Source organism: Protopterus annectens, chromosome 7.part0 (genome assembly GCF_019279795.1).
Source record: "Protopterus annectens isolate FY-2018-M chromosome 7.part0, PAN1.0, whole genome shotgun sequence".
Lineage (NCBI taxonomy): Eukaryota > Metazoa > Chordata > Ceratodontiformes > Protopteridae > Protopterus > Protopterus annectens.
The window spans coordinates 1,674,834,597-1,674,847,526 of record NC_056739.1 but is presented as its reverse complement, the minus strand read 5'-3'; the positions used below and the strand labels follow the sequence as shown (position 1 = coordinate 1,674,847,526).

Sequence of the window (12,930 nt, the reverse complement as noted above, 5' to 3'; positions counted from 1 at the left end):
CCTTAATTTGTAGATCTTAAAAAAAAAGTGTCAGACTGTTGATGAAGTGTATCCAATCAAGGGTCCATTCAGGAGAGTTCCTTTTTAGGTCAACTGATATGGTAAGCAGAAATCTGTGTTAACTTTAAGTACTTTTTTCAACAGTACATTCTTATTTCAAGAGAGTGAAAACTGTAAACACCACCACACAATGTAAGCTTTGCAGTGACTTAAAATGACACTTGTACAGTAACACATCAAATTGCAGTATACTTGTGCCATCACTAAGTGTACATGATATGTATTGAAGAACATTCTTATCACATTTTTTGTGCTTTCTAGTCACTCAAAAAGATTACAGTAAGTGTACATGTAGACTATACTTTGTGGTAACCTTTATGAATCCCTGTCAGTATTTAAAGCTGCAAGAATATCAATAGGAAAACTAAAATTAAAGGAAGAAGGTGTGAGTTATGTCTGTGTATTCACTCAGAACAGTGTACACTTAGTGTAGGCATTATTGATACCCGGGGTAGTCTTTAACATTTCAGGCCTGCCGCTACTTTCATCAGGATGATATTGTGGCCATAATAACAATTTAAATTATTAAAGAAAAAAGATTTATATTATTTTAATCTTTTTGTTGTACTTGAGAAAGAGAACTGTTAGCCAAGCAATGCATTCAGTATTTTTGCCCTTCTGGTTCAAGAAAACAGTGTCATCTACAATTACATTTTCCCCTCTTGATTATGCTTGATTAAATACTTAATTACCATATTAATCTACAGTCATATATTGAGATACACTTGGATTGAGGTGCAAGGAGTCCTACTGATATACAATCGTAATATTTTGCGCATTCGGATTCCAGCTCTTATAATGTTTTAATATACTGCTTTTGCTTTTGAACATGCAGAAGTTCATGGGCGCAGGTGTAACATCAACAGATGAATCAAGTCCTTGGTGGAAGGCTTTCAGTGGTGCCTGTAAGAAGATGTAAGTACACATTGCATTCATTTCATTGCTAATTTCCCCCCTCATTGTTCTCCTTGGTAAACTGTTGATCCTTCTAAATTGCCTACAGATTTGTGTGTATTCATGTTTCTTGCAGAGTACTGGCATTAGATTCCGGAACTATTTTTTTTTTGTCATTTGGCTTATGAGTGGACAGACTATCAAAAAATTGCAAGTATAATAAATAGATATGTTTATAATGTGTTAGAATGCAAGGCTATTATTTGTAATAATGTACATCAGTATGTTGAGCTGCTGTGATGGTGTAGAGGGATAAAACCCTGACAACAGCCTAGGCAACCCAGGTTTGATTAGCGCCAGGGGCGACTGAAGGAGTGACAGAGAGGCCACTCAGTGTTGACATTCCCTAAAGGGAGGCAGGGTCAAAAGATGGAAGTTGCCCTTGGACTTATTCAGTGAGCATGGGAGGAGGAGGGAAGTGGGTTGGGCATGCAACTCTCCCCCAGATGGAAGTATAGACAGCTTAGCCCCAAGGATGCCCTTAGGATCCGGGACTGGCCCAAGCAATATCAGAGTAGTCTGGGGGGTAGGAGAATGTCTTGTAGACCAGCATGGACATGAGACACTGGAGGCCAAACTGATAGGATGAGGTCCAAGGGGACCAAAAAACTGGAATGTAACAATAACATTCTTTAAAAACTATATCTTTTGAAAAAATGAGTTAACATTCACTATTTTTGCACCAAGGTACTGATCACATATTTGAACCAATTTAAATGGTCTTTTGTGAAACTGGAGAAATCCAGAGATAATCGTATACTTTAGTAGGACACAGAAGCCCAGTTAAGAGCTGCCAAATTTGGAATTCTTCTGGATCCAGTGATGTTTCTGGCATGATAGCTAGTAAAAGTACCATGACATTTGAACTTTTACAACCTGGTCCTCACCAGTTGTCTACTGTTTCTGTCCTAATAATATTTCTGTCTGTCTTGAGCCGAAATAGCTCAGTTGGGAGAGCATTAGACTGAAGATTTAAAGGTCCCTGGTTCAATCCCGGGTTTCGGCAAAGAAACCTTTTGAGATTCCTACTATTCAGTTTGGGATATGGGAATACATATGTTATAACATCTGAACTGGAACATGTGTGTACATGTATGTTAAAAATCAAGGTAAGGTGTGCTGGAATCAATGAAAATGTGCGTGGCTGTATGAATAAAAGAGATCGCTGTGATAATTTAATCTCCAAAATGACCAATATTTAAAAGGGTTGGGAGGGTAGCCTAATGGTTAAAGTGTTTGCCTTACAAACACAAGGTGCAGGGTTTGAGTCTCACAAGGGATAATTGGCTAGGCTTAAAATGGCTCTCAAGCACAGTTAGCCTAGTACTTATCTAATTGTACTTAAAAAAAAAAAAAATAATAATAATTGTGCTGATTTCTTATTAGCATATGCTTTACTTTAAGTTGATCTTTTGGGCGGCAATAGTGTAGCTGAAGTAGATGATTTGGGTTTTTTTTTTTCAAAGCTGTGCCTATCAACATTTGGGCTGGTAAGTGATCAGGTCTCTACAGTGCAGTGCACATACATTACAGAATTGTGACATACATTCTCACAGCAATTACTACAGTTTTTTTGTGAGATTCTTTATTGTTTAGGTAGTTCTTTCCACTTAGCCAGTGCACTGATGATTGTATGGACAAGTCTTTATATGAATCTTTTCAATTCCTGACTTCTGTTTTGTTGACTGCTGTCATACATAAACATCAAGTATACCCTTTCTCAAAGACTTTAATGCACTTGTTTTCACGCACTTGATGTGTTTGTCTAACTCATTATTTCAGGGAACTTGAAGTGATAATCTGCACATATGGTAATATAATTTCTCTGAACTGTAAAAAATTAAGATGCCCACTTACGTCATCCCTGTGGTATGCCTTAGTGAAATAAAGTCATTACTGCACCCCAAAGACTTGAATTCAGTTAGTGGGTCACTTACTGAAACGGCCAGGATGGCCTATCTGGGAGGAGGAAGGAAATCAGATCCTCTGTACTGCTGACTACTACAAAAGTTTTGTGAATGTCAGGAGGAACTGTATCTAGCGTGAGTGTGTGTGTGTGTGTGTGTGTGTGTGTGTGTGTGTGTGTGTGTGTGCAGGTGCAGCCCACATATCAGGGGGTGCAGGGAGGGCATCACCTCCCTTCAAGAAACAATTTAAAAGTGTAACAGTGAATTCTTCAATTCACCATATTGTGTTATAATAGCACTTTAATTTTACACTTGTTGGGACTCACAGTATTGGGTCTTGCACTTCTGATAGGAAGACAAGACATTGGAGGAAGAGAACTGAAGATCTTGATAATGCTGACGTCTATGCTATCACTTAGAAATGGTTTAAAGCCAAGGAGAGCACACCATCAATGGAAGGTTATGATGCCGTACATACATTTAGACCAACTACAACACAAACAGCAAGTAAAGATGGAGGTGTCTTGATTTACATCAAAAGTAAGAGTGGTCAGACAGGACAATGCACTTGAGCTTCTTTGTGTTCAAAATCCCATGCCACTTCTTTGCAAGCTATAGGTCCCCCTTTATAGTTTCATAGGTTCATACTAGGCTATCTGCCCTGGGGAAATGATAAGCCTAGCCCAATTCTGTATGGCTTACGCCACCCCTTGATTTGAGTATACTGTGCCCTTTTTAAGGTTTAGTTTACTGTGCCTCTGTCTAATAGTGACACGGGAGTTATGACTCAGGAAACCTATGACATGTAGTTAAGCTTATTGGAAACACTCACCATCCAATCCAGTGCCATATTCATGGGTGACTTTAATTATTCCGCTGTTAACTAGGAGTCATAGATGACACCAAACGAGCAGGCACAGAGATACCTGGATTTTGTAAACACAAACTTCCTGGACCAGATTGTCAGTATGCAGATTAGTGGTACAACCATACTTGATCTGGTCCTCACTAATATGGAAGAGTGCTGCACACCCCCTAGTGTAATGTGTTCTCTGGAAAGGCCAGACCACAGAATGGTCTCCTTTGAAGTAAAAATAAAACCCAGTACCCCAACTAACCCAGGAATATTCAGGAACTACTTTAAGGCTAATTTCCTACTGTTAAGCAATAACCTGGCAAAATGTCAAACCCCCATAAACCCTGAGAACACTGTTACCTATGTGGAACTGTTCACAGAAACCCTATACAAGCTTGTTAGTAGCTGCATAGGGGCAGCTGTACCCACCAGGAAGAAGAACAGAACTAACTCAAAAAGCAAGCCACCCTGGTGGAATCACAACATCAGTAGCTTGTATAACATTAGGAAGGAAATTATGGCAAAAATTAGGAAGAGTAACACCCAGCAGAATAAAAGCACTCTCATGAAACTAAACAAATGACTTAGTGGACAAATAAAGTCTACCAAAGCAAACTTTGAGATGATTTTGGCCTCCCAGGCCAAGGACGACCACAAGACATTCTTATGTCAGCAACCTTAAATGCAGTACACAGTTGTGTGCATAGCTCATTGTTAATGGAGCCACCTATACAGAGCCAGGAGATATAAAAACCTACTGGTTGACAAATTTAGTTGTAACTTTACCCCTGTCTTACCCCACAAACCTTCCCTCTGATAATAACTTTAAATATAACTCCCCCTACTATCACTTGGAAACAGGTCCTTAGTGCTAAGTATACCAGGATGTCTTCAAAATAGCATGAAAGATGACTTATTAGGCCCTCTGGAACAGCTGTTTATCTGTAGCCTATGAACAAGCTTCATGCGTCATGAATGGAGAACAGCAGCAGTCATCCCTCTGCACATAGGTTGGCCATCTACAGACTCTGGAAACTACAGATAAGTAAGTCTCACTAGTCTGATGTGCAAAGCTATGGAAAGATTTATTGTGGAAATTATTGATAATGACAGGAAACCTCCAGACACTGGACCCACCCAGTCTGGTTTCGTCAAAGGCAAGTCATGCCTACTCAACCTGGTCAACTTCTTTGAGGCCACCAAAGCAATGGATAAGGGCAAAACAGTTCTCACTGCCTACCTTGACTTGGCCAAAGCATTTGATACGATACCTCACTATGGCATTGTTGACAAACTCAAGAGGTTAGGTGTAAACCCTTATGTCATCTAGTGGACAACCAGCTAGCTCACAGACAGGACCCAAGAAGTTAGACGTGGGGAGTCCAGCTCTACAAAGAAGCCAGTCACAAGTGGAGTCCCGCAGGGATTGGTCCTGGGAACACTCCTTTTTGACATTTACTTCTCTGAAGTCAAGGCCAATATCAAGGGCCTCTGGCTGACAAAATTTGCAGACAATTGCAAATTAGGAGGAGTCATAGAATTCCCCACTGACACTAATGTTCCCCAGGAAGGGCTGACACAGACAAATAAATATAACTAAATGCCAAGAAATGCATAATAGTATCCTTCAGGAAGTCATCCATCATTGGAAGCTATCATATTGACAATACACCCCTAAGAGATGATCCAGTAGTCAGGGACTTGGGGATACACATAGACAGTAATTTAACCTTTTGCCATCACATGCCTACAGTAGTGAGGAAATCATTCTATGTCATGCAACATGTAAACATAGCTATGGCATCTAGGTCCAAAGAGCTCATTGTTTCAGTGTATTCAGCATTCATCAGACCTATCATTAAGGACAGTGCCCCCTTTGGTATGTACCTGTCCAGGCACATCAAACAGTTGGAACATTTACAGAGGTTCCTCACTAAAAGAATACAGGGTGTAAGTAACATGTCCTATGCAGATTGCCTCAAGGTCCTATTGTGTCTCCTGTAGGCTGTTGAAAGAATGTCTATGCCTGGCATACAAGGCTTTGTCAGACCCCACCCTGATGGACCTCATGCATATCCAAAAAACAAACAATACCAGAGTTACTCATTGTAAATAGGACCTACTGGAGAGACAAGTGTGTATCCCAGAGGCTACAACTTCTCTAGAACAGTTCCCATCCATGTTAAGCAAATTTTCTCCCTAACCCAATTGAGGTGTAACTTGGACAAGTGGATGACTAGCAGGAACTTCATCTCTAATTTGGCACCTGTGTCTCTAGTAAACACAGGCAGCCTGTAAATGGTTAATCACCTGGGTCCCTGCTTACGTTTATTAATGGTACCAGAACTTGTCAAAAATTTGGGATACATGGCTAGGCTTAAAAAGGCCCCTGTGAACATTAGCCTAGTACACACCTGTGAAGAATACAAACCAATGGATACATGTATGATTTCAGATTTAGGGACAGTGTTAGTAACCTGGCAAAGAAGAGATTTATAGTTTTGGGGAACTTAATCTTCTAGCAGTGAATTAGGAAACATCATCATGTCATGTAAGGAGGATAACCTGGTAGGAGTTCTTGCAGAAGCCAGATCTGAAAAAAGGCAAGATCCTAGGTGATCACCCAAAATAACAAAAAAATGGACTTAGTCTTCACTATTGTAGACAAAGTTACAAGCATAGCTGTAAGTTTCTGCAAGTCCATGAGAATAAAATAGTTTTGAGAGGGAACCTGTTGAAATGAAGATAATTGACTGTGTGTGAATAGATATTTTTCTCATATTGCATTGTCTGTGAACATCTCAATGCTTCGTATTTGCATTTATTGTTTGTCTGTTTACCACTATCTGTGTAATGATTTGTATATCCAGACTACTATATTCTTGTGACTGTAGATTAAATTAGAGGGGATGTTTACATTTCAAATAGTAATTTAGTTATATTCCTAATAAACATTTTATGTTATTTTTCATATTTTGTTGTTCTTCAGATTCACCTTTTCCATTGGCCTCTATCTACATTTCTGTGTTTTTTAACCAGTGTATTTAAATGCATTCATGTTACACTAGTTTATTCAAGTAGCAATAATATTTACTGTAAGGAATTAGAGGTTTGTCCAATATGCACAGTATATTTTTCCTCAATGCTTATGTGAGTTTTATGTTTTAGGAACATGGTGCTGAAAAGTGAGATTTTCCCTGCAGCAACAGACAGCAGATTCATTCGAGCTGTGAGTATATAATTGTTGTAATGACAAGATCGTTTTGCCTTGAAAGTCCTCATTTGTTCAAACTGATCTTTACTATTGCATTTAATGCTCTTGTCAGATAAAGCTATTTGGAAACTTATTCCAAGGCTTTACATTTAAAACTTATGTTGTGAACTACACTTTCTTCAGAAGAGTCTGCTTATTTACTTGTGCAGTTTGGTTGACATCATCATCATCAGGAGTTAATTTTTCGCATTTTTACATGGGTTTAGGTATCATGCCAACTGCCACAACCTGTCTTATTTCAGCGCCAGTCTCCTACCTTCCTTGACAGTCATGGTTGGCTGTCACAAGTCTCTCACATAATCCATTTCTTGGCTGGAAGTCCTTGTAGCCTTATCTTCTTGTCTCTCCCAAATCTGCTTTACAGTATCATCTCCAGCTTTGGGGCGCATATGACTGAACCACCAGTCTGTTCTTCTTGACCTTCTCTGTAATTATGTCTACCTTGGCTTCAGCTCTGATGTCCTGACTTCTTTATCTGCCCCACAGTATTCATCTTACTGCCTAACTCGGACACTTCAGCTACATCAACATAACTTTTGTCAGGTGTTCTTTCTTTGCTTACCTGATTTCTCTGTCTTACAGAAGCACTGGTTATGCCACTGCTTTGGACATCTTTTCAGATTTTTTGGCATTCTTCTGTCACATACTACCCCTGTTGCTCTGTGCCAGTTGGCTGCAGCATCTCTGATTCTAGCTTGGACTTCCTTAATCAGGAGCATTTCTCCCCGGGCCTCCGCTGAAAACAGGCTCTGTGGAACCTAGTCGGACATTCCCGGTCAACAAATGTTAAATAAAATAAATAATAAATAAAATAAATTTTTCATGTTTCCCTTCCCCAGAACCACACCTCTCAGATACACAAAGCTGTTAACCTGCTCCACTATTTTCCCCTTCTACCTCGGATTTTTAGCATCTCCCACTTTGCTGCCATAACATCTGTTTTACTTTTACTCCATTTCATCTCCACTTCCTTCAGTTTGTATTCAAGTCTACTGTCATTTACTGAAGTTACATCTCATAGTCTGCTTATAGTGCCACATCATCTGTATAGAGCAGCTTTGTTGAGCTGTCCCTTCACACTTGTTTTCTGACATAGTCCATCATCGTTATGAAAAGAAGTAAGCTCAGAACTGAACTGTAATGTACACCCACTCCTATTGGAAATGTCTCAATGAGTCTGAACACTGTTTACTTGTATCATTGGCTCTTTGCACAGAGCTTGCACTAATTTTACTTATGTTTCCAAGATTTCAAACTGTCACAAGACTGCCCAAATCAGCTTTCTTCAGACCAATTCATGTGCTCTTTCCATATGTAGGAATGGCCAATTGGACTCTTTCCTTATATCTAAGATCTTCCCACTATTTGTCTCACTACAAACATTGGTTCGATTGTACTGCATCCTGCTGTGAGTCTGCTCATTTACGTTCTGCTAGTGTGTGTATTCATTTATCAATAATCCTGTGCAGCACTTTCATTCACATTGATACATCTGTACTATCCAAACGTGTGAATATGCTTTTTTTTCTTGTATAATGACACTTGCATGCTTATTCAGATGTCATCGGGTTGCAGTTCCCTCTGCAGACTGGGATAAGTGCCCTCAGGAGCCATCTCTCCATCTTGATCATATCTATTATGACTTCATCAAAAACTACCACTATCCTTGGCTTGGGCTGTATTAATCATACATGTAGTTTAATCCTTGCCTGCTTGTCTTCTGAAGTATTGGGGTGACCAGTTAGAGTTCATTTCTATCAACAGCAGTAGGGGCTACTAAAGGGAAGGCCAGGTCAAACAAACACATGCTTTGCTTGGAGGGAGTGGGGTGGAAAAGCAGGTGTGAAGTTTCTTTCTGAGAAACGGGATTTTCATGTCTTCATTTCATCCAGCCACTCTGTGACCGATAATAATCATTTCTTACAAAAGAGGAAACATATTCAGTGAGTGAATAACTGGAGATGCCTTTTAGGGCTTTTCTGAAATATTCACTAGCTTTGAATGTCTTTAACCTGCCTATATTTCAAGAAGGGTTCAATGTAGCTTTGTCCAAGTAAAGTATTGTAAATCCTACATGCTAAAAATAAATAAATACATCATACACGCTCTTTGGGTCGTGGTTTATAACATTTAAATGAGGAAAAAGACTAATGTTTTAAGAAGGATTTCAAATGCTTTTGAACACCGACAGCAGTTGTTAGCCATATCTTGAATCCAGTATATGAAATGCTAAATACTTTAATAACAGTAAATGACTGTAACAGTATTTTAGTAGTAATTCAGCAGTGTTTTTTTTAATAAGAATACTGTCAAATGTAGCTCAACTTTGTCTGTTATTTTAACATATGCATCGTGCTGCATTCTTATTTTTCTAGATTCTCCACTTTCTTACTTTTAACTTGTTTGTTTTTTTTGCCCAATGCCTGCTAACCCTGTTGAGACTTGAGCCCATTCTTGAGAGATATCTGGAGAGGCCATCATTCAGGCAGCCATAATAGGGGTGGTTTATGCCCCTGATGGCATTCTGACAGTGAAGATAAATGCAATAGAACCTAATACCTTCCTTTATTTGGGGATAGATTTCCTGCATCACCTAGTGGGACACAGTATTTTCCATTGTACAAATGCATGCTCCCATGTACTTTCACTGAAGGCTACAACCAAAGCTGCTTGGTTGCCAAATGCCCATTACAGGACATTATTTGTGTCATTGGTCTTCCTTCAAGGGATCGTGGTAGCGGACTTCCTCAGAGGTCCACCTCTTTCCCAGGATGGGCACACCCATCCTCCAACACCAGAGCAAGCAGATGCTCAAGCTGCTGTTTGAACCCTGGTGACCTAGGTCATTATCAAGAGTCTGTCCCTCTGTGCCAGCAGAGTATACAGTTTTGTAGTACTAGTGTCACTGATTTCAGTATGGCACTGTCTCTGTTGGTGGTCTTTGCACCATCCCATTTTCTTGTGTATCTCAGTGTACTGCAGTAGAAAATGTTGATCAGATAAACCAATGCACTACAGTCAGAAGCTACTAAAAAGCTCTGTAAGTTATTGTTACTCGGTGATTCAACAAATTTCGTAGGTTTTGAAGAAATATTCAAAACCATGGAGAATGCAGCCTATCGCTTAAAGCATTTGCAATGGCAATGCTTCCACATGGAGGTGTGCTTTCATCACCAGCTGATTCCCCGTGGACTAAGAGTTAAATGTATGCCTAGTTACGGAAATACCTTCCTGGAATTGTTAGCTAAATGGCAGGCGATCAACATCCACACTAGCTTCAGTTACATGAAGCTATTTATTAATTTCTTTAGGCCACAAGAAGAAGAGATTAATAAAGTCATTGAAAGTAAACAAAAAGAGCTAGAATCTGTGGATTTGTCTGAAGCTAATTTGCATAGGTTGGAGAACTTGCATGACAGACTAGCAGCCTATGAAGTGAAATTGAAGGAACAGAAGAGCCAGAAGTTACTAAGGGATTATAATGATATTAAACAAGGACATCTTTTTGAATGGCCTAGAGCACCTAGGCAGGGTGACAAGAGGAGTGAGAATGAGGTCACTGCAGCCAACCAGATGCATAAGAGGTGAGATGAAAAGCACTATGAAGTGACAGTTAGAGCTGAGGTTCATCAAGTGAATGGAGCCCATACTGATATAAATGTAACCAATGGGAGTGTGTGTGCTCAAAATGATGATATAGAATGTTTGACTGAAGGAACCCTTGAGGTTCCCATGGAGCAAGTTAACAATACAACAAATGCTCCTAATCCTACTTGTATGAATGAATCATCCTCTATCACCACTATACAAGCAGGAGCCGTATCCAAGAAAGGATCGCTACATCTACCTACTGAACAGCAACTTCCTTTTTTAATACATGTGAAGGAACCATGTGTAGGCAGACCTGCAAGCAGAGAAAGGAAGAGGAGGAAAGTTCTGTGATGAATTCCTTAGTTGTTAGTATCTTGAAATAATTTTCTGAAAAAAGAGTTTGTTACTCTACTTGAGAAAGGATTAAGTTTTATACCAGCTTTACGTTCACTGCTGCATGACTTTGTGACTGATATAAAGTGTTTTGCACGTAATGTGACATTAAAACATATTTTTGGGTCCAATGTTAGATCAGATCATGACTCTGAAAGACCACCTATGAAGCCTAGCACGTTTGTTCCAGTAAGCCATCCTGCAGTTGAGATTTTCATGCGCTTATGTGAGCAAGACCTAGCCAAAATTAGAACAGATGGCAAAGGTAAACACTATCAGAATTTGACCAAAGAAGAATTGGATGCTTTAAAAGAACTACCAACTAGAGAGGATTTAACCATTAGACCAGCTGACAAAGGAGGAGCTGTGGTGGTGATGAGTACAGATGATTATAATGAAAGTATGTTGGATATGCTCAGGGATCGAGCAACATACTTAAGAATTATGAAGAAAGAAGTTGATGTGATGAAAAGGAGGATAGAAGATGTATTTTTATGAGATGCTTATGAATAGGAGTATAACAAAGGAACTATTTGAATTTTTCATAGTAGAACATCCTGTCATACCTATCATCAGTGGACTGCCAAAAATCCATAAAAACAGCTCTAAATTACCCATACGCCCCATAGTGGCAGGCCAAAGATGGTCAGCAGAATCCCTCTCAGTCTTTTTGGAAAATGAGCTGAAAAAACTATTGAGTGATTACAAGAACATAGTGAAAGATACGGCACAGTTCCTACAGCATTTACAGGAAGCCACTACTAACATCTGTGACTTCTCCCATTTGCTATTAGTCACTGTGGATGTTCATAGTTTGTTTACATCGATTTCTAACTCATATGGTGTTGAAGCCATAAGAGATTTGTACAGAGAAAGGAAATTAGACTACTATGTTGTCTGCAGTCTATTGGAACTGGTGCTAGAGAACAATTTATTTGTTTATGGAGATAGTTACTATTGGCAGAAGTGGGGGTAGCTATGGGTACCCCCTGCGCGATTAGCTATGCTAATCTCGTGTTGGCCCGGTGGGAAGAGCTATGGGCACTGAATGTAAACTTCCAATGGAAACGGAATGTGCTCCTTTATAATAGATTTGTGGATGACATTATGATTCTATGGGCTGGAAGTGAGGAAGAAGTCAAAATTTTGTGGATTCTTTAACACAGACTACTTTGTTTCTAAAATTCGATGTTAAGATTTCCAGAACAAATATTGAATTTCTGGATGTCAAGATCTTATTGGATCCTATTGAAGGGATAAATACTATGCTGTATTGGAAATCTATGTGGAGGAATCATATGGTGCATTTTTCTAGTATGCACCCGAGACATATTTTCCGCAATGTGATTGAGAACCAAGTCACTCGAGTGTCCAGTCTTTGTACTCAGGATGATACTTTTCTCATGGAAAGCAATAAACTGTTACAAGGTTTCAAGGATCGTGGTTATAGGCCAGCCAGAGAAGGAATAACAATAGATTGTGGAAGAGATCTGAGAATGAATAAGGGTAGACCCTACTACTCTCAACAGTATATTAATGGAATGACAAGTGAAGTGATGAAAGATGATTAAATACGTCCTAATGTAGGGCAGGGGACCATGAGGGTCAGCCTTACTTACAGTAGTGATAATTCTACAATATGTGAAATAATCAAAAAATACTGGCCTGTGTTAACATCAGACAATAGATTGAAAGAAATAGTAGGGACCACACCTCATTTTAGTTTTAAAAACAAGAAAAATCTAAAGAGGTTGCTTTGCAATAAAAGCTGCAAAGGCAAAAGGAATGAATATACACATTCTGGCACACGGAAATGTGGCAGTTGTAAAGCCTGTCCTGTTATCAATACCAGTAATGTTTTTACACATCCAGTTACAGGAAGGACATACCAGTTT

The 12,930-nt window shown here is 39.3% G+C and overlaps 1 protein-coding gene and 1 non-coding gene across 2 annotated transcripts in view; both read left to right on the top strand.

The window, feature by feature from the left end:
* Positions 1–12,930, top strand: part of ACY1 (aminoacylase 1) — a 1,669,107-nt gene that overhangs the window by 1,612,801 nt on the left and 43,376 nt on the right. Inside the window, exons 16-17 of the mRNA XM_044078190.1 lie at positions 896–975; positions 6,946–7,006. Of these exons, the coding sequence (XP_043934125.1) occupies positions 896–975; positions 6,946–7,006 (141 nt within the window). The remainder of the gene's footprint in view (positions 1–895; positions 976–6,945; positions 7,007–12,930) is intronic.
* On the top strand, positions 1,948–2,020 carry TRNAF-GAA. The gene has a single exon. It is a non-coding gene; the product is annotated as a tRNA-Phe (tRNA).